General features: G+C 36.8%; 1 protein-coding gene across 1 annotated transcript in view; it reads right to left on the minus strand.

Moving 5' to 3' along the window:
- The window catches only part of CDH19 (cadherin 19, type 2), a 77,323-nt gene that overhangs the window by 24,103 nt on the left and 29,894 nt on the right, over positions 1–23,326 (minus strand). Inside the window, exons 5-7 of the mRNA XM_006892761.1 lie at positions 20,382–20,563; positions 19,616–19,869; positions 12,202–12,323 (exon numbers count right to left, since the gene is read on the minus strand). Of these exons, the coding sequence (XP_006892823.1) occupies positions 12,202–12,323; positions 19,616–19,869; positions 20,382–20,563 (558 nt within the window). The remainder of the gene's footprint in view (positions 1–12,201; positions 12,324–19,615; positions 19,870–20,381; positions 20,564–23,326) is intronic.

Here is a 23,326-nt window from a genome sequence, read left to right on the forward strand (position 1 = left end):
AAAAAATAAAATTCTTTCATTGTTATAGAATCCCCTCGCCAAAGAACACTTCTCTAGTCACAAGTTTTAAATATTCTAAGGCTAAAATTACAGACTCTACGGCACACGACAGCAACAACATGCCTAAAAGTATTTTTATTACATCTTATTATGATCTCTTGGGTTGTTGGGGGGTTTTCCTTCTAAATTTGCACGGTGCCTTATCTTCTTCCTTTTCTCAAGAGAAGTGAAATGTTCTCAAATCACTTTTTATTCTGCCTTGTTATTGTATAATTTGTATTTTATTTTTCTCTCTTCATATTTATAAAATGATAGCTGCAATATAACAACTTCCAATTGTACTGTTTCAAGAATAAATTGATTGTGAAACACAAACAACATGTTTTTAGCAAGACATGTTCATGTTCTTTGAAATGTATTCATCTCTTATGCTATTCAAAATTTAAATCATCTCTTTCAAATCAGTGTAATATTACAAACCAGACATGATTTTACTGACTCCTTACCGTGGATAAAGCAAGGACTTCTGTGTGAAAATAACACATCAGAGATGATTCATAATAGACATCAAAGAGAGACTTAACAAATGCATGTACCAAGATAGTTATTATTTGACTCTGAATAAGTCAAACACAGTGCTGTGGGCTAGACTCAGTAATAATTAGAAAAATTTATAATAATTAGCAAATTATTAGAAAATTAATTAGAAACATTTTATTAACAAATTCTCTATTGATTATTGGGATTAAAAATTGGGATTATTAAACTATGGTTAAAGAAATGCATATATCTAATTCAGGAAAGACTTGAGTGAGAGCTGGTAACATTTTTCATATACTTAAGACAATAAGCTTTGGAATAGACGCAGTTCGAATTGATCCCTGGCTTCCCCGTTTACAGGGTAAGCAATTATTGAAATTGCAAGTGGTTTGGATTTGTCTTTAGTGAAGTAATAGTTAATTTGTATTTTTGTTACGTGCTTTAAAAATATTAAAATCTGCACATGTTTAACCAGATTTTTACTATACTGATAAGAGATAAATTGAGTAGTTGGTAGATTGGTAGATAGTTTGATCTACAAATAGGAAGATGGTAAGGACCAATACAAATTTAAAATATCAAGTTTCAATTCTCCATGCTGTACTTGCTTTGTCTCTCCTAACGTTTGAAATCTTAAACTGGTAATTCAAGGACAAGGCAGTCACCTCTTTCAATATCCCACTTTCTTTACAGGAGATTAGCAGAAGCTCAGGTTCCACAATTCCAACTGCAAACCTATCTTTATCATAGAGAACCCTGGGTGGATCAAAAACACCAGAAAGGCCTTTGAATTAGCAGAGCAAATGTCTAAAGCCCTCCCAGTTATCTTTTTTTTTTTTAATTCCTCATGAATCCCAAATGATGTTCAGCTGGTGACATTATGGTTTCTGTTGTTTTCTCTCTAATACATACATCCTCATAATGCTGTGGTTAGATGACTTCCAGTGGTGGTGTCTGACTAGATAATTCTATACACAAATACATGGTGAAAATGTTGCCCAGTCTTGCACCCAATTCACACAATTTCTTCTGTGCTCAAATCCATTGTTGAAATCACTGAGTCAATCCATCTTCTCGACCATCTTCCTCTCCACCTTTTCAAGCGTAACATCTCTTTCTAAGAGTTTTTCCATCCTGATTATATGATCAAAGGATGCAAGGTAAAGTCTTATAATTCTTGTTTCGAATGAATACTCTGGCTACAATAATTATTTTGTCAGTTTATAGGATATTCAATATTCTTTACCAATATTCTTCACCAATATCACAATTAAAAGTCATTAATTCTGTCATCATCGTTCATTGCCCAACTTTATATATAAGCATGTAAAGCAACTGAAAATATTGGTTCAGCCCCTTCCTAGTCTTCAAAGTGATATTCTTGCTCTTCAACACTTTGAAGAAATCTTCAAAGCCTATTTGCCCAATAAAATATATCTTTTGATTTCTTGTCTACTCATTACCATGGATGTTGATTATGGATCTAAGCAAAATTAAATCATTTGCAAAGTCAATCTGTCCTCCATCTCTCATGATGCAGCTTATTAGTTCAGATGTGTGGATCTTGATTTCCTTTATGTTAAGCCTGTAGTCTTCTACTGAAGGTTGTAGTCTTTTTTCCATAGTAAGTGATCCAAGTTCTCTTTCTCTTCAGTAAATAAGGTTGTGTCCTCTGCACAAGACAGGTTTAAGAGGGTTTTCCCTTCAATCCTGAAGCCACATTTTCTTATAATCCAGTTTCTTGAATTGTTTGCCCATTATAAAAATTTAATGTGTCCTAAAATGATACGTTCTTGACATACACTTGTTCAGATTTTAAACCATACAGCTTTTCCTTCTGTTCAAATGACTGCCTTTGTCTATGTACAAATTCTGCCTGAGCACACAATTAAGTGTTTGAAAAGTCTCATTATTCTCAATGTTACTGATAATTTATTACAATCCACACAATTTCCTTTGTATAGTCAATAAAACACATGTAAACATATTTCTGGTATCCTCTGCTTTCAGCCAAGATCTATTTGACATCAGCAATAATATAACACTTTCAACACTGCCAGTTTTGAATTCAGCTTGGATTTCTGGCAGTTCCCTGTCAATATACTTCTCCATTTTTAAGTAAGATCTTACTTGCATGTATTAGTAATGATGTTGTTCTTTAACTTCTATGTTCTGTTGAATAAACTTTTTTTTAATGAACAAAGAAGCATCACCTTTGGGTTAATAGCATAACTCCCTATGGACTACATCCTCAACGTTCTCTGTAATATTCATTGGTTCGTGTTGTTGTTGTATGCCATCGAGTCAGAACCAACCCATAGCTGACCCACCTTACACATTTCCATTCTCTCTATCAAAGAGCATGCCAAAACTACCTCCATAGTCTCCATGTCTCTGAGAGTAGGTGGGTTTTCAGAAGTAGTAAATTGCCTGTCTTCCTTCCAAGGAGCAGCTGGTGGATTTGAACTATTCTGGGGGCGCGGGAGGGGGTTGGCAGCACAACTCCTAGCCTCAATTGTTGCGATGTATTTTAAAATAAACATTTGTTTATTTGTTTTATGCAATGGATTTGATTCCTTCATAGAAACCTAATGTAACATACTGGGCCGCAGGAGCAGCATGGGAATCACCTCCTGTGTGATTAGCTGCCTCTGAAAACCTACCAGAGGGTCAGCTATGGGTCAGTTCCGACTCAACAGTACGACATCCCTGCATTATACACTTATTTGGGAATGAGTTGTCTTTGTTATACTGGTGAACCAGGATTAGTGTAGAATGCCTTTTGAGTTGTTCTCAGATCAAAGAAAAGTAGATTAAGGAAACAGGAATGGGGAAAGTTTCGAGTAACATGGAGATTTCCAAGGAATGTGGCTGTGGTTAGGTGGCCTAGAGTTGAGTATGACTCATAGTGACTTTATAAACAATGGATCTGAGCCCCCATCTTATCTTGTACTGTCCTCAGCACCCCTGACACATGTGAACTCATTGCTGCACTCACTCTGTCAATCCATCTCATTGAGGGTCTTTTCCCCCTTCCAAGCATGATGTCCCTTTCCAAGGAATTGTGTTTTGTTGTTAATTGCCATCAAGTTGAGCACAACTCATAGCAGCCCGAGGAAGAAAAGACCTGAAGCCTTTATTAACTATCGTTATTTCTCAAAGTTGATAGAGTTTCCAAAGACCTGTTGTTTAAGAAGTGGATGCCACTCCTGCTTCCAAGGAATGGCCCTCCTAAAAACATGTTGAATGTATATTAGATGACGTTTCCTTATCAAGGAATGAAGAACCACAATATAAGAGACAAAGACCTAGACCTAAGCATGAACAAAGGCCTTCCCCTAGAGCAGAGAGAGAGTGGAAACCCTGTGCCTACAGGGGAGAGAATGTGAAAACCTCTCACCACCCAGCACTAATGTTCTTCTGAATTAGAACTTCTTGCTCACGAAATTTAAGAAAATAACCTTCTGTGTACTAAGTGCACCAACCTGTATCTTTTTCTATTCTAGTAACACAAACTACCTGAGATATTTAATACCAGGAGTATAGTTCTTCTCTCCCAGACAAGGAGACTATGGTGGTAGTTTCGGTATGTTCATTGAAGAGAGAGAACAGAAAAGTGTAAGATGCTTAATGTTGTTGTTGTTGCTGCTGAGGACTGTAGACTAGGAACTGACCCATAGCTGACCCTCCAGTAGGTTTTCAGAGGCGATAAATTGTGTAGGACTTGATTGCTGATCTTACTCTGACTGGACAGCTGATGGATTTGAAATGCATACCAAAAGTTAATTTTGTCTTGAATAGGCACTTGGTCGTCTTCAGCACAATAAAGATCAATGTGCTAAAGAGCTCAAACAAAATGAGAAGAGCTATAGAGACCATTTCTTTTATTTTGGGGAATGCATAGGAAGATAGCAAAAGAGAATTTCTAGAAATGTGAGCATTAGTTGTGCTTCGGATGTTTGTTGTTGCTGTTTTTATGTGCCATCAAGTTGCCTGCGCCTCGTAGTGACCCTATGTGCAGTAGCCCTAAACCCTGCTCTGTCCTGTGCCAATCTTACTGTCTCGGACACACCTACCCCCATTAACTCAGTCACTGAATCAATCCATTTCATTGAGGGTCTTCCTCTCCTGCGCTGTCCCTCCACCTTCCCAAGTATGACGTCCTTCTCCAAAGATTGATCCCTCCTTGCAACATGACCAAAGTATGTAAGACGAAGCTTCAGTATCCTAGCCTTCAAGGAGCACATCCCTGGTATACACCCAGCCCAATTTTGAACCATACAGTGTTTTGGGGCTTAGAGTTGATTTAAGACTTAGGAATGAAGTGACTCTATTTTGTATATGGCCAAGACCTGAATTGGGTGAATCTGGACTCAAAGCAGGACTTAATTATGTCTAACTACCTACTGTTAATCTTAACTTACTCTTATGTTTATAATCCTATTTGCAAAGAAGTTGTCTTATAAATTTATGAATCAAGATTATGATAGATTGTATCTTAAATTAATCACTTGAAATCTAAAAGGAGTAGATTGAAGAAGCAGGCGAGGGACTTAAACCACAAGGAGATTTCCAAGGAAACAGAAAAGAGAAGCTGAAAACCCAAGTCCTTCCCCTAGAGGTAGTGCTCTGAATTTAGAAGATTAGCTTCCATGAATGTGAAAAGGAAAATTCTGTTTGTTAAAACTATCCACTTGTGGTATTTCTAGTATGGTAGTTGTTGTTATTAGGTTCTGTTGAGTTAAGTATGACTCACGGGGAACCTATAAACAACAGGTAGCACTAAATTAATAAGACAGCTGTCCAGTCTGCTCTCAGTCATAGTAATCAAATAGAGCAGAGTAGAACTGGCCATTGGGTTCTATAGGCTTTAATCTTTATGTCTCCATCAGAGTTGCTGGTTTGATTCAGCCAGCTTCAGAGTTAGTAACCAAGGGCTTAACCACTGCACCAACTGGGTCTCTTTGTAAATGTACATACCTGTAATAAGTTGATTAAGTTATAAAGAACAAAGTACCATTGCTTAATGGAAATAATACAACAGTGCTGGTTCCAGGAGAGAAGGACCTGAAGAATGAGAGGATTTTCTTGACTGAGTGCTAGCTCCTGTATTGTTTTACAAATGCGACAAAATGAATTAAAAAAAAAACAACAACAACTTTTTAATCTTGAAATTATGTAATACTATGTTTCCAGTTAAAGGGAAATGTTTTGAAGAAAAATTGTAAATGCCTATTTTTATAGGCTATCATGATTAGCTTACAAAACCATGGGCTGCCAATAGAACAAACAATTTGGCTTAAGGAGGGTAAAATCAAGTTTATCTTTGAACACAAGGATTTTGAAGCTCTGTCTCACATAATTTGGGCATGTGGCCGTGAGGGACCAGTCCTTGGAGATGGACATCATGCTCGGAGGGTGAAAGGATAGTGTCGGAGAGCAAGACCCCAGATGAGATGGCTGACACAATAACTGAGATAATGCAGATACTGTCAGAGCCTGGGAGACAGGCCCAGGATAGAGCAGGGTTCAGGTCTATTGTTCGTAGGGTTGTTATGAGTTGTCATTGGCTCGACAGCACACAACAACAACAATCATGATTATCTGGAGTTAAAAACAGTTTTCTGTTTGAAGACTAAAAAATAGTTTTTGCTTAAGTATAATGTTTTAAAAAGTCAGAGTCAAGTTTAGAGCAGTGAATTTTGTACTCATTTTTTAAAATAAAAAGTTCATCTTGAGATTTTCTTTTATGGAAATGATGAACGGCATGACAAGACTGCATTATCTAATAGATGGGACAATGGAGCTGAGTGATTGGATTGTGACCAAAAGAAAAAAAAAATTCCTTGGCTGAACCACTGTTTTCTTATATTGTTTGAAAGAAATTAGGTAATGCTGCTTATGTGATGATCCCCTACGATATGCTAAACCAATCAGTTGTAAGAGGATTAAAGTTGAGATCTAACATCCTTACTCAGGTCATGTCCCAATCGATGGAAAGGGAGTTTCAAGGAAGTATGGTGTGCAGCACCTTTGACCCTATAAGAGAGAAGATAGGAGAGACAAGCAGCAAAGGGAGGGGTGGGAGATTCTGTGTCATCAAGATAAAAAAAGGTGAGGGGAGCAACATCCTTGAACCCTGGATTCCTGCAAAGTAAGCACTCTAGAATCAGGAGATGATTCATGCCAAGAATGATGGATACCGCCAAAAAAAGGCTAGACCTACTGATGTTCAAAGGAGCCAAAGAGATATAGAACTGAAAGACAAGAGGCCTCCCTCCAGAGGCTGTACCCCAAGATTTTACTTCTAACTTCCTAAACTATGAAAAGAAAATGTGTTGTTGTTGTTGTAGTTAAAGCCCAACATATTTGTGTTATTCTACTTGTAAACAGTTTGCTGCTGATAAATGCTGTCCAATGGACTACTGCTCACACTGGCCTTATGAACAAGAGATTGGAATTGTACCCTACACAGTGCCGTTGTCCAGATCTCTGCAATGCTGAAGTCTGTTGTTGTCACCGCAGTGGTGGTCGAGCCCAATGAAGGTCTATCTTCATTTTACTGACCTTCTATCTATTCCAAGGATTGGCCTCTCTTAATAACATAATAACATGTGTTAGCTGAAGTTTGTCTATCCATGTGTATAAGGAGCACTGTGATTGTACTTCCTCCAAGGCAGACTTGCTCATTCTTTTAGTATTTATAGGGACCTCTGGTGGCCTAGTGGTAAGAAGCTACACTTCAATTCTTAACACGTGTCCCTCCAACACGAGAGGCCATCCTAAGGTCCAGCTAAAACCAAGATTCAAAACACATTAATCCTTGGTCTTCAGTCTACAGGCATGGCCACATATTTCAGTGTTCTACAATTCTGGCACACCTAGATGCTGATGGACTCTGGGCCAGAGACTCTCAATTCATCTGGCAAGACCCCTCAGCTGACACCCACTTGCGATGAAAAGAAATCCATAAGAGCCCCGAGCATTTCATAATCCCTAATACATACAGTTCGAACCCACCAGCCACTCTCTGGAAGGATGGGCAATCTCCTCCCCTGCAAGTAACTGTCTCTGAAAACCCGCTGGAGGGTCAGCTATGCGTTGGTTCTGACTCTATGGTCCACCACCACCACCACAACAACAACATGGGATATTCAGTGTTCTTCTCCAACAATAAAATTCAAAGGAATCAGTTCTCTGGTCTTCTTATTCACTGTCTAACTTTCATGTGCGTATGACACAGCAGCAAATGGCGCGGGTTGAATCAGACACACTGGTCTTTAAACTGACACTCTTGCTCTTTGGCACTTTAAATAAATGTAGTCATTTTTTAAAATACATGAAGAAAAGATTTTAACATAAATAAAAAAGTTTAAAAATGTCAGCACTCTAGTAATTAACATTGAAGTGTACCTAATTTCATGAACACCATTGACATATTCTTAAAAATAAAATGCTCCTTAGATGTAAGGTATACGAAAGGTATAAATAAGACTATAGGTATAAAGTATATGTAAGGTATAAGTAAGAATAAAGTTCAATTCATATTATTTCAGCATTCATATAATTTTATTAAAATAAGACTGATGTATAGCTGACAGTAGTTTATAGAGTAATGTTCTTCAAAGATATCCTTTGGTCCTTTGGACTACTCTAAACTCTTTTCTGCAATTGATTTGTCAGTGGTGACATTATAAATAATTTAATCTCAGAAATACTCAGTGAACAAAAATATCTTATTTTTAAAGTCAGTATCTTTGTACATTTTTGACACTAAAAGCCTTGGCATTTCTTCTCTTAAAGCAGACATTTATTTTATTGTTATATTTGCCACTCCCCTTTATTGTTTAGTTAGAAAGAATATTGAAAATGCAAAGCAAAGTCATCCTGCAGTGTTTCCAGAGAGCTATTCAAAGAATGACAAAAATAGTTGAGGTACTTTCCCTCAGTCATATCACCTGTCATTTCTCCAACATCTTGAAGAAAAGATAAATATATGTCCAAATATCTCAAAAATATAAACATATTCAAAATACTATATGAGAGGATGTATTGTAGATATCCTATTTTCACAAATTCTTTGCCATGCTGTATTAAATTCAATAACTAATTAATGGGAATAATTTTGATCATCTTTTTGTGTTCTACCTTGAATCACTGAATAGTTGCACTGATGAATAGTTTTCAATAAAATATTCAAGTAGTAAATCTGGATAATGCTATTTACTTTTAAATCCAGAAAAGGGAAACTTCAGACTATCTCTCAGGAAAACAATTGTTACTATTGACAACTTGATTACCAGCCCAGCTAAACCTATAAATCTGATTTGATCATTTATTCCTTGATACTGTGATGTAATCAACCAGTCTATGTTTTTCGAATTCTTCATACCTGTTCTCATAATAATTCTCAGTGAAATATAATTAATGTTAAATGCTTATGTTCTCAACTGGTATGGAATAATTTTTACCTTCTTATAAAAATGCAAGAATATTTCTAACAATCTGTTATGGATTTAGAATAAGACACTCATATTTTATAATTTAATTGTAGAATGATCTTTTTTATAAACTTATAAAATCAGGCTTACCTGATTATGGTTAATTAGAAGAAAATTTCCATCTGTTACAAATGATATGAAATTTAATTTGTATTCAATATTTTTACTATTATTTATAAAGTAAAATTTATAGCATTATTATATAATTTTCTGAATTACAAAATTTACACTAAGGGAACAAATCTTATGGAAATCATAATTACTCCTTCTTTCTGTCTATAACTGTCTTTTTCAGGGAAAGTGATTGTTGGAAAGACTTCAAGTTTTCCTCTTTTTCACTAGCTGGGAGAATATATATAAAGTAATGTCCAGTTAAAAACAGTTGAAAATGTTTATCTCATTCATTTAAACAGATATGACTAGAAAATCATTGAGACTTTATAAACCACTGTTTTACCTTCAACAGATAGTTCAGTTTTTGTTGTTAAGTGTCACTAAGTCAAGTAAGACTCATATTGTACACAGTAGGATATCTTGACAGGACTATACCAATGTGTAGTGTTTGTGGCCCACCAAAGCCATTGTACTGCTTACTAATAAGACAAAATCTTTGGCAGTTTTTATGTTCTTGGGTGCCATCAAGTCTACTATCAAGACTCATAGAGAGCCTACGAACAACAAACCTGATCCATGCACTATCCTTTCCACCTTCACTATCTGCCATATGTTTGAACCCAATGTTAAGGACAAGGTGTTGTTATATCTTAGTGCTCTTTCTCTGACTTTCCCTATTTCTCAACATGATGTCTTTTTTTCTAAGGACTATCTTCTCCTTAGAATGTCTGAAGTAGATGAGGGAAACTTTTACCTCCTTGCCTCTAAGGAACACATTAGCTGCAATTCCTGCAAGATAACTTGGGTGTTCTTTTGACAGGGTGTGGAATATTCACTACTCTACTTCAACTGTAGAACTCAAAGGCATCGATTCTCTTCTGTCACCCTTGGTCATTATTCAACTTTCAAATGCATGGAAAGCAACTGAAAAAACCATGGCTTGGACCACGTGCACCTTAGTCTTTAAAGTGACATCACTGATCTATAGCACTTTAAAGAGATTCTTGACAGCCTATTTATCTCAATAAAACATGTCTTTTGATTCCTTGATCGTTGCTACCATAGGTGCTGATTGTTGATCCAAATAAAGTGAAACCACTAACAATTTCAAACTTTTCTCCATCTCTTGACTTTTGGTACAATCCTGAGGATTTTTTTTTTATGTTGTTGTTAATTGCCATCAAGTCAAGCATGACTCATAGTGATCAGGACCTGATGCCTTTCTATAACTATTGACATATATCAAAGTTCATAGAGTTTCCCTAGGCATGTTATCTATGAAGTTGATGCCTCCCTGCTTCTAAGTTTCCTTGATAGTGTGATGCAATTTATCTTGAGAGTCATAGCCATCGATTTTCTGCAATAAGTGCTTCAAGTCTTCTTCACTTTCAAAAAGCAAAGTTGTGTCATCTGTCTAATGCCAATTTGTTGATGAGTCTTCCTTAAATCCTGATGCCCAGTCATATAGCCCATCTTCTAGAATTATTTGCTTGGAATAGAAGTTGAATAGGTATGGAGAAAGGACACAACTCTGATGCTACCTTTCCTGATTTTAAACCACATAGTGTTCCTTGCTCTGTTCAAATAAATGTTTTTCAGTCTATATATAGGTTTTCATGAGCACAATGAAGTGTTCTGGAATTCTCATTCTTCTCAATGTTATCCATAATTTTTTATAATTCACACAGTTAAATGTGTTTGCATAGTCAACAAACTTTTTGCCTGTTGTTGTGTGCCATCTATCAGCACTGACCCATAGCTGACTCTCTAATGGGTTTTCAGATGTAGTAAATTGCTTGGGAGGAGACTTCCCATGCTTCTCCTTCAGTGCAGCTATTGGACTCACACTACTCACCTTTGGAATTGCAGTGCCTACTGCTAGGCCACATGCAAAGAAGGAATATAGTCTACTAAGAAGTGGATTGGTCAGTTTTGCTATACTGCCAGGTTTAAAGTGAACCAGGCTTGGGGAGGAAAACATAAATCTACCACCAGAATAACAGCAACAGCAGCAGTAGCAATGGAAGGTGTGGAGACCCCAAGACCAGATGGATCTGAGGTAGAATTGCCATGCTATGGAAGCAGAGCCAAAGGTTTTCATCCAAGCAAAACTGGCAGAACTTAAAGAGCTGCATGACACTGGCTGAGAGCTCTCACGTCGAATTTCAGAAGCCCAGAAAGAGTATACTTTGGAATCTGTTCTTGCTGAAAACTGCATCCTGTTCTTACCTGAATCACTAGCTCTTATCTTCTTAATAAATTCTATAATTGTTAGGCCTGTCTGTGGGTTCTGTCTAGTTATTATAACAGATTAGTAGAATCAATGAGAGCCCTAAGATAAGTTCGGGAGATTTGTGAATCTGTAAAGGCGTGTCTGACCTCATTAGACTTGGTTTTATATGGTTGATGTTGATGCCAACTCTTCCCCCTGTGGAATGACTTAGTGGATATCGGACACTTCTACCCTCAACACTTGTCACTGATTTTACAACCATGAAAAAAGAATTTAAGTCATATTAACTAAATCAACTGTTATCAAATTCATTTCAACTCATAATGACCCTAGTGAATAGGGCAGAACTTCTCTATAAAGACCCAAAGCTATAATCTTTCTGGAAGTAGACTGGCACATCTTTCTTCTACGGAGCTGCTGGTGGATTTGAATTATTAAACTTTATGTACCCTGTCAAGCCCTTAGGTACTACTACCCTGTGTGGACACTTGCTGCATTATATATTGGTTTTAGAATTTCAGTTCATTTTTGCCTCATTTTTGTATTTTCCTAGGCTTTATATGATGTTTGTATTATATATTCTTTATTTTTATAATTAGGAAAACATTTTTTCAAAATGTTTATGGGTCCCAATAGATTAATAATCAGCCAACATTTATTTGAAATAACAAAAAATGACATGTAAATCAAATTATATATTATTTAACTACAATTTCAACATTAAGCTCATTTTCTTTTTCTCCACTGTAAGAAAATTTTTAATGGCTTGTGAAACATTTTGAACCAATGCATGGTTCTCATATGGGTACTTACATTTTTCTGTAGCAGTAATACTTATGTTGTACCAACCACTAATCTCTCGGTCAAGAGGGATAGTTGCAAAGATTGTACCATTGTCATCAATACTGAACATTTTGTTTCTGGTGATAGAATACCTACATCAAATGGAAAATATTTTAATGTTTTTGTTTCTATGTGTAACTCTAATACATACACATAGTTCATTTAAGACAAGTAGACATATTATTAAATGGAAACCAAGTTGCTTTCTGGAAGCAGGATTTTGAAGCTGCATCTCACATACTTTGAACATGTTTCCAGGAGGGACCAGTCCTTGGAGAAGGACATCATGCTTGGAGGGGTGGAGGGATAACACAGAATAGAAAGACCCTGGGTGAGATAGATTAATACAGTGACTGGGGTTATGGGGACAGATGTGTTGGAAACAGTGATATTAGCTCAGGATGGAATAGAGTTCAGAGCTGTTGAACATGGGGTCACTAGGAGTCAGTCACAGGTGACTCAATTGCACCTAACAACAATTGTTGTTGTTCTTCATGGCCTTCGAGTTGAGCACGACCCTATGAACAAAAAGAAGCCTCTCTACAACTATCAACACTTAACAGAGTTCAGAGAGTTTCTGAAAGCATGTTATTTAGGAAGTGGATGCCATTCATAAGTAATGTAGTGCTGAAATTTGAAAATGGTACATTCATACATTTAATGTTCAACTAAGCTGACATTAAGGAGAAAAGTGAGAAGGCTAGCTGGTCGCCTACTGGGTGAGGCGTTGTGCAGCCAACTCAAAGGCAGGCTATTCAAATCCACCAGCTGCTTTTTGAGGAAAAGATGCACAATTTTCTCTCAGGGTGATTTAAAGACTCTGAAAGGTCAGCTATGAATCAGTTCCAATTTGACCACACATAACAGCCACAAAACAAGTCTCAGTGTATAAACTGACAGATGTTCAATATAAAAGGACAATAGAACAGGGGGAAATTTTTATTATTAATAACAAAATGTTATTTTCAAATGACTAGGGCTAAGAATGAATGCTTTGGAGCCTCTGTGGGTGTTTCATATTTTTTTTTCCCTTAAAGCAAACTAAAACATTCTCAACCAACGTAGTTAGTAGTCTCTTTCCTACATGGTTTGTTGGCAAATCTATGTATAATATATATTTTGTAAGTCCTGATAAATAAAAGGGCTTATTTGGGTCTGTTGAAGAGAGAATCACTTGAAAAAGATATATAACAATACAAAAACCAAACCTAAAAAAAAAATAAATAACAAACAAAATAGGCACATAGACCAATGGAAGAGAATAGAAAACCCAGAAATAGGCCAAGCTATCTATGGTAGACTGATATTCAACAAGGAAATAAAACCCATCACATGGGGAAACAACCTCTTCAACAAATGGTGCTGGCAAAACTGGACTGCAACCTGCAGAAAGCTGAAAAGGGATCCACATCTCACACCATATAAAAAAAAAATCTACTCATGGTGGATCAGATGGGAGTGAAGCTCAAAACCATAACGTTCCTAAGAGACAAAAGAGGATCAAGCTTAGAGGGCCTAGTCTATGGTATAAAGAGACTGGAAAATACAGACAGAAATGCAGTCTGAAGAGGCCAAAATTCATGAATTGGACCTTCTAATGATTAAATCCCTGTGTACATCAAAAACTTTTCCCAATAGAGTAAAAAGAACAAATAACTGGGAACAAATATTTGGCAATACCATCTCACACAAGGTCTCATAACAAAGGTTTATAGAATACTACTGGGCCTCCACAAAAAAAAAAGACAAATTTTCACAGAGGAAGGTATTTGAATGGCCAACAGACACATGAAGAAATGCTCTAAATAACTGGCAAGAAGAGAGATGCAAATCAAAACCACAATGATATGCTATCTCACTCCAGTAGTAATGGTAAACTTTAACAGAACAACAAGTAATAAATGTTGAAGAGGATATGGCGAGATAAGAACTCACATACATTGTTGGTGGGATTGTAAAATGGTACAACCACTCTGGAAGGCAGATTGGTGCTTCCTCAAAAAGCTGAACATAGCTATTCCACTGCTTGGAATATACCCTGAGAAAGTGAGAACTGATGTACAAATGGAGACTTGCACACCAATGTTCATAGCAGCATTATTCACCATTATAAGAAACAGCTCAGATGTCCTACCACAATTGAATGGACTGAGAAATTATGGTACATTCACACAATGTAATACTACACAGCACACAGGAGTATGTAGGAAGCCATCCTGAGTAGATTTTAACTCTGCCACTGATAACACTTTTGGACATGCAGCTGCCACCCCTGTCCATCTCTGGGACTATGCCTACCTCTTAAATCAGCACCTGTAAATCAATACCTTGGGGCATGCCCCTCCCTCTGTTTTGTAAACTGATAACCTAGGGCTGGGTTCCCTGGCAGCCCAGCCTACTCTGCTGCCTATTTATAACAGAATTCATTGAATAAATTTGGGCTTGATCAGGAATCTTTGTCTTGCCCCCATCTCTCGTGTCCCTGCTCCTCTTTTAATCCGCACAGGTTCCACTCTAGAACACGTATGAACCCGCAGGTCAGTTTCAGCCGGCGGTTACAGTTATGATTTTGTAAATTACTACCTAGCATGGGAAGAACTGGAGACCATTATACTGAGTGAACTAACTCAGTCCCATAAGGACAAATACTGTATAAAACCATTTTTGTAGAATGAGTATGAGGATCCAAGGTAGGAGGGCAGAATCAGAGGGGAGAGGATGGGTGGTAGAGGGAGGGTAGGGATGGAATTAGTCATAAGATCTTACAATTTGATGGGTGGGAGGGTAAAGGAAATAGGAAAAGATCTTGTGTGAAAAACAATGCATTCAACTTTGTAAATAAATCAGTCTAAAATAAAATTTAAAATATAGTCTATTGATTTGACTCAGATTCATATTAACCCTAGAAAACAGTAAATTTACCCTTAGTGTTTCTCAACTCTACATCTTTCTGGAAGCAGACTGCCTCCTCTCTCTTCAAAGGAAGGCCCACTGTAATTGCAGACTTTTTTGTTAGCAGTTCATCTCTTAAACCACTTTGTCACAAGGGGTCTTTTAAAAAGAATAATAAAGTTTATTTGTATAATAAATGAGACTTAATGTTACCAGAAAAATATCAAAAGGATTCCAAATGTATATAAAGTTGTTTCCTACTTCTTTCCCTCAAATCAAGGAGGAGACATTAACCAGTTGTTCCATTTACCCTAAAAGCAAAGGATGGTAGGTTTGAAGTTCTGTTTGACCGAGCTGGAAAAGAAGCCAAGCCACATATTCTCTCATAGAGAAGCCTGGAAATGATCTCAGACTCGACAAAGAAAGAAGCCTTTGAAGTTCTCAGCATGTCACGTCGGCTTGCAAATGATTAATAACAAAAATTAAAGAAGATTAATAACTCTAGTTCAGTGATGACTTCTCATTGCATGTATATTCCTGAAAGACTTTGATGAGACATCAATGAGGTTTGCCATAATTATGTGGCAAAAGATGAGAATATTTTAATCTTCAATTGACAGGTTTCTAAAAATACCACAGTAATTTACAGCGTCGTGTTCAGGAGAGAATTGGAATAGAAATCACAAGGAATTCAGCTTCAGAAGAACTCAATATAACTTCACTCATTTTTAAAACAAGCAATTTATTTTAACATTCACAAGTGGTCTCACTTCCAATGTGTTGACCAAATGAAATAATAGCAAATGGGTTACTATTTTAAGCTTTTTTCTGGAATATCTTGTTTCCATAAATACACCACTCCACATAGGGGCTCTGGTGGCCTCATGATAAGGAGCTGGTCTAACAACTCTAAGGCAAGTGGTTCAAATTCACAAGCTGCTCTGCAGAAGAAAGATGGACACTCTCCTCCTGTGTGATTTACTGCCTCTGAAAACCCTCTGGAGTGTCAGGTATGGGTCAGTTCAAACTCGATGTTACAACAGTCATATAAACTCATCAAGAACCTGACATAAACCATGGATTCTAGCAATCTATTAAGCACCAGTTAAAAATTAAGAATAATGAATGCCCTAATAATTAACTTTAGACAGAAATGAAAAGAAGCACACTAACAAAACAGATAAAGAAGAGAAGGTAAGCCAGAGAGTATAATATGACTATAAAATGATGTGTAATATACTTCACTTCCCTGGGTCCATTCTAGGACCACCAATCCTGATATTTTATTACTTTTCCCAACAGTTTACACCTACAGGGTGAAATCTCTGGTTTTGAGAGGTCGATCATAGATACAGAGAGAGTTCTGGTGGATTACTCTTTAGCACGTGCACTGCTAAAAAAAAGGCTGCAGGCCTAGGGATTCTAGTCCACAAATGGCTCCCCTGGACAGTGATGGACAATCTCCTTCCATTAAGATTTACAGCTTTGGTAACTCAATGGAGGGTTGCTATGAGTCAGAATTGCCTCCAAAGAAGTGAGTTCATATATGCATACAGAAATACCAAAAAATATATAATTACTATATCCAGTTGATATATGGAATGCTGGTGCCCTAGTGCATAGGGAGTTTTGCTGTTAAGCCAAAGGCTATATTTTCCTGATGGTTCGAATCCACTTGTGACTTTGCAGGAGAAAGGTTAAGTCAATCTCCTTTCTTGCAATTTACAGCCTCAGAAATCCATTGGAGGATCATTTGTGAGTTGGTTCCCACTCCACAGCAATGAGTTTTTACAAGTTAATTTTTATGTGTGTATGTGTGTGTATATGTTTTCCCTTTATTTTTAAAATTTGAGGGATTTAAAAAGAAGAGAATTTTTAAAAAACCAAGAAACAACTGTGGCATTTCTCACTGCCAATCTCCTCCCTTACTTAAAGTTCTAAATAATTAGAATTCTAAATAACTATAGACTTAAATGTTAGGAAAAATTAACTGAGCAGAGTTAACATTATATATATCCATAGCATTATTGTTATAATCTTATCAAGTAAAAATCAATTTATTCCAGTTCCAGTGCACTAACTAAAGTGTAACCTTTAATGACACTGTGTCTAGTTTCTTATATTGTTCTTTTATCCACCCAATATTTAATCTAAGATTCTACACTGAATTGAAGCTAAACTTAAATTTCCTATAGCTCTAGTCTTTTTCAAAGTTTTTTAATCTCCTAGTTTTTCATAATGTGGACACTTTTGTTGAGTATCTTTTAGTTGTTTTGGAGAAAGTCCTTCAGGTTGAGCTTGTCTCACATACTCAAACAGTTAGATTGAGGCTACACATTTTTGTCAAGAATACCGAGAAGCTGTATGCCTTTCTCAAAGTTGTATCAATTGGTTATTAACAATGATGTGACTTTAGTCACTTGATTATCATGGTATCTGCTTGTGTGCACCATTGAACTTTTTGGTTGTCCTTTTCTTATTTGATGAGGATTTTAAAGTTAAAGTGAAACTAAGTTAACTCTAGTCCAGTAGTCTGAAGGGAGTGGTTCTGTTAACCCATAGATGACATCTCTATGGAGGTTTGAGTCTACGAGCAACGTTAGGGGAGAAAGGTGGGCAACGTCCTCCCATGCCATTAACAACTTCGGAAAAATTGCTAGAGAGTCCTCTCATAGTTAGTTCCAATTTGACAGCAATGAGTTAAGTTGAGTTGGCTTTGAAGTTACATACATGTCTGGTCTTTATCTTAAACAGTTGTCCACTGATTTTCATCTCCAGCATTGGATTAAAGATTGTAATAACTGCTACTTTGATGTTCTGATAAATGTTTTAGTCCTTCATTTTCAATATCTATGAGTCAGCATTCATCTGTAAGATGTTTTTCCTTTTACCTGCATCAGTATCAGTGCATGGATATTTTTAGCTGTTGGTGACATGGTGCATTACATGCTATGTGATAACCTAAATGTCCGCAATCCTAACCTGTTCCGTGGCAGAATGGTGGGCAGTCTCCTTTAATAATTATTTCTAGCATTAGAAACCAAAAGGAGGGTTGCTATGAGTCAGGATTAACTCAAACACAGTCAGTTAAGGGTTTAAACCATTATATGTGTGTTTCAAAAATTGTTTTGGACACTGGAACTAATTCTATGACAGCTCCTGAGCCCTTTTATCTTGGTCTCAATTCTTTCTCAAATATTTCCTTACTCTGTGCAACTGAGACACTCCAGGCTTGTTTCATATGTACTCCAGACCAGCCCTAGAACCATTCGATCCAGTTGCTTGACTGCTTTTAATTAGAGTCTGGCCACCATCTTTGCTCATTGCTTCATTTGTGACTTCTAGGGCAAACATTAGATAGCGGTTCTATAGAGTAATACATTAAATTCACTCATGTCCAGTCAATTCTAACTGATGGTGACCCTCCAGTGGTTTTCTGAAGTTGTAAATCTTCACTGAAGGAGACTTCCTCTCTTTCTTTTGACGAATAATGAGTGGATTCAAATGGTCTACTTTCCATTACAAGCATGTCAGGTTATATATTTTACCACCAGTACTCTTTATAATGTAATATAAATAAATACCCTCACATTTTCATAGAATTATATTTTTATTCTAATCTACTTTTTAAGAGAGCTCTGGTAACCTTGTGGCAAGAAATGGTGCTGTAATCCTGCAGGTGCACGGTTCAATCCACTAGCTGCTCTGTAGAAGTAGTATGAGCAATCTCCTCCCCAGTGATTAACTGCTTCTGAAAACCCACCAGAGGCTCAGCTATGGGTCCATTCTGACTTGATGGTACACAACCACGGTCTATTTTTACTCACTGTTTAAGACAAGGCTATTCATCTGCGGCACTGTAGTGGGTTAGTCAGAGTGGCTTCTGGCCATGGGCTTTGACCTCCGTCACATGTCTAGCAGCAGCAGAGGTGACACAGAACAAGAGAAAAGTGTGAGACAAAGCTCCACCAGAACTGCTGCCCGGTTGATGCAGACCTTAGAGACTGACTGACATACACTTAGTGGGAGAGGAGGAGGAGGAGCGGGGAAAGGAGAGACATTATAGCTGGCAGAACGAGAAGAGAATGCTAACAGTGACTGAAAGCCTCAAGGCTGTCGGTCAGAGAGAGGGCTACCTTCAGTCACACCTGAGAAGCTGTCATCGGTGAGGAATTGTATACTGACTGCTACTGACCTGAATTGTGAGTTGTAAACAGTTACGTCTCCGAAAACACCTATCATCATGAGTATTAATTGTGAGTTCTGTGAGGCTATTACAACAGAGTAAGATTACTCAAACCCAGGGATATTTGGTGTTAGAATTGCCAGATGCAGGCACGCAAGAGTAGGGATATGTCTGATCTTGTAGAAACTAGTTTTGTGCTGTTGACGTTCTGGATAGGGATTCTTCCCCTTGTGGACTTAGTAGTGGTCATAGTCTGCCACCTCCATGGCCGCCGTAATGCTTTTTACCGCTAACATGTAGACATACCTGATTGGAGACTTCCTATGATCTGGATCTGTGGCAGATACCACTCCCACAAAGGATCCAAATTCATTTCCTTCAAAAATTTCAAATATGTAATAAGGGTGGAGGAAAACAGGAGGTTCGTCCTCATCCACCACGTGCACCTTAATGAAGGTAGTGGACGGGTCAGTATGATGTTTCAGGAGATGCTCAGCAACGTGGCGATTTTTAACTTTTGCTCTAATGCTGTAATGATTCTGGTGCTCAAAATCCACCATCTGCAAAGAAAAACAATGTGCACAGAACACATGACCTCTGCAATCCAAGAAATTATTCATGGGGATATAAAGTGATATTATCTCAATATTTCTCAGTTGCTTTAAGTTTTGCACGTTAAGTACTTGGATTCCATATGACTATAAAGCAAGTCCATTATAAATCGGTGTTTGAATTTTTCTATTTGCATCCATTAGAAAACATTTTTCAATAATGACTTATTGTTGATTTAGGATTAAAATTAGGTTTCTTAAAGCATAATTCTTTTACTGATTTGTGAAGAAATTCTCCTATTCAATATCTTACATTCCCATAAAAATTATTCCTTATTGGAAAATATTTATAAATAAGCTATCTATAGATCTCTATATAACATTTTTTTCTTTTAAGCTATATATCACAGTTTCTTGTTTCAAGTAGTTGGTAAAGCAAAGACTAGATGCATATTATATAGTATGTACTTCTTACTTGATGTTCCACTTTTGTGTAAAGCAAATGATTTAGATACACGTACCTTTTTTAATATAACTATTCCTTCTTGAGTCTGATTGTTAGTGACGATGTCAAATGTTTGTGTATCATCTTCAATGCTGTAGTCCATTTCTGCATTCTCTCCAATGTCACTGTCAAATGCCACAAGTGTTCCTATAGACGTCCCAATGGGAGCAGATTCAGAGACGTACAGGCGGTAGAAATCTTTTTTAAAAAATTAAGATGCTTTGCATAAATAACTAACATAATGAACTTCATATTGTAACTCACTTTATTTCTAGAGAGACACTACAGTATTCACTATGGATTACATCTCAATATAAAGAAAACAAAAATCATCACAACTGAACCAATAGGCAACATCATACTAAAAAGATAAGATTCAGGTTGACAGTGATTTCATTCCTTTTGGAACTGTATTCATCGTCTGTGTAATCAAGAAGAGAAATCAAGCAACATATTACAATGATAAAGTTTGCTACAATTGCTAAAGCGAAAAGATGTCACCTTATTTAAGAGTATGATGTACCTGTATTGGGTCATCGTATTTGAAATTTTTTCCTATTAATTTGATTTCTTTTTTCTTTTTACAGTTTTTCATTGTTGCACATTTTCTTCTTCCCCTTCTTACTCCCTCCCCTGCCCCTTTTCATTCTGTAATTCATCCCTCATTCCAAATTATTGTCATACATAAAATGCCCAATCATAGGCTTCTTTTGGTCAGTTTTTCTCATCTGTTCTAATGCAGTGTTCATTATCTATCCACTCGTTTCCCATTCTCTCCCCAACCTCCCCATATCTGTCCCTTTCTGAAAAAAAGTGTTGTTATGCAGTGTTTGTCCTTTTGTGACTGAGATACTTACCATAATGTCCTGAAGACTCCCCCATGTAGTATAATGTTTTACAAGTTTGTTGTTTTTCAGTGATGTGTAATATTCAACTGTGTGAAAGTACCATGGTTTTCCTATTCATTAGTTTGTTGATGAGTTGCTTCCATCTCTTTGCTATTGTGAATAAGGCACCAGTAAACATGGATATGCATACATCTGTTTGAGTCATAGCTCTGGTTTCTATAGAGGATATATATTTCAAGTAGAGGAGTTACTGGGTCAAATTATATTTCTGTTTCAAACTTTGAGAAAGGGCCTGATTGCCTTTCATAGTGGCCATACCATTTTACATTCCCACCCACAGTGAATAAGAGTTCCAATCTCTCCACTATCTCCCCAGCACTTGTTATTTACTGTCCTGTTGAACTTTATTATTGTTGCTGGAGTGAGATGATATTTCACAGTTGTTTTACATAAGTGATTTCCAGACATGAGTAAAGAAGACCGAGGAAGAACTGATGTCTTTGACTTGGGGTATTGTTGTTGATTTAGGTGCCGTCAACTTGAGTGACCTTATGAACAAAAGATCTGAACCCTGTTCTACCTGCATCATCTTCACACTTCCTGACACCCAAGAGCCCATTGCAACAATCACTGTGTCAATCCACCTACTTAAGGGTCTTTCTTTCCTTTGAACTGAAAATAGAATCTAAAAATCTTTCTTGGCAGGAGTAGAGTCAGTGTGCTGCTTAGAAACAAGGATACTTGAGACTGTGTCTTGTCATTGTTTGCAGTCAAATCAAAATCGATTAATAGTTCTCCCTGCAGTGGATTTTCACAGATAAATCACCTGGAGGAGACTGACTGTCTTTCTCCTGTGAAGCAGCTGGTGGATTTGAACCATGTGCCTTTGGGCTTCCAGCCCAACTTCTTACCAGTAGTCCAACAATGCTTCCAAGTAGGTTATAAGTAGAAACCAGCCCGTGAAAAAGACTTTATTCTTAGAAAACTCAAGGATCAGTGAAGGGTAGGAAGACACTCAATGAGAAGGCTTGACTCAATGATTACAGCAGTCGAAGAAATTGAGAGACTAGTGCAGGATGGGGCATTGTTTCATGCAGTTGTCCATAAGTTTTCTATGGGTCTAAAGCAGCATACCTGACCCTGTCTAATTATTTCTTCTAAATCTATTTTCCTCCTTCCTGGGTAAATGTGAATATTTTCCTAATATCCTAGTTCAGCTTTTATGCTCTCAAATTATATTTTATGAAGTGCGATCACAAGTGTGTTTAATTTCCAAATTTCTATTCATAAGCACACCTCAATATTCATGAACTTTAAAAAATTATTCTTCAACCCTCTTAAATTAACTTTGGCTAAAAGAGGGCTTCAATTTTATTCAAGCTTTCCCCAGTGCCTAAATTTACCCACAGATATAAGTTAAAGAGAGGGACACTAAAAACAAGTAGAATTCTTAGTATATCAGTATATTAATTTGGTTCCAAGGTTCTGAAACAGGATTAGATAAATCAGTTACACTCAGGAAGTTGGTAAATGGGTGAAATAAATAAATCAAATAATTAATTACACATGACCTCATTCTTTTGATCACAAGAAAATAATGATAGTTATGTTTGAAATTGTCGTTAGATGTTTCTCAAGTCAGTTCTGGTTCAAACTGACCCAATGTATAACAGGAACAAAACACTGCTTAGTCCTTAAAATCAACTTCCAAATACATAAACACATGCAAAATAACTGAGTGAATGTTCTTTCTTCCTCCATTCAGTAAGAGTAACATGTGTAAAGTTTATTTAAAAAATTACTTCATTATTGTCAAATAGAGTAACATAATTTGTAAGAGAGTAGGAAATAATCATGCATGTCTATGGTCTAGGCTACACATTATTTTTCCTCTTTAAGATTTTTTTTCTTTATATTTTTATTGTTATTTTAGTATGAGTTTACAAAGAGATTAGATATCATTTACTCATTCATACACATTTTTCCCTATCTCTCCGGCTCTGGGCTAAGGGTGGGCTCAACACTGTAACTAATGCTTAACTCCACAATAAGGGATTTATCTTTCACTGCTTCGCAAATTGCTGTCTGTCAGATACTCCTCTAAATCTGAACA

This window comes from Elephantulus edwardii, unplaced genomic scaffold (genome assembly GCF_000299155.1).
Source record: "Elephantulus edwardii isolate Elephantulus edwardi_28Jun2011 unplaced genomic scaffold, EleEdw1.0 scaffold00118, whole genome shotgun sequence".
In the NCBI taxonomy this organism is placed as follows: Eukaryota; Metazoa; Chordata; class Mammalia; order Macroscelidea; family Macroscelididae; genus Elephantulus; species Elephantulus edwardii.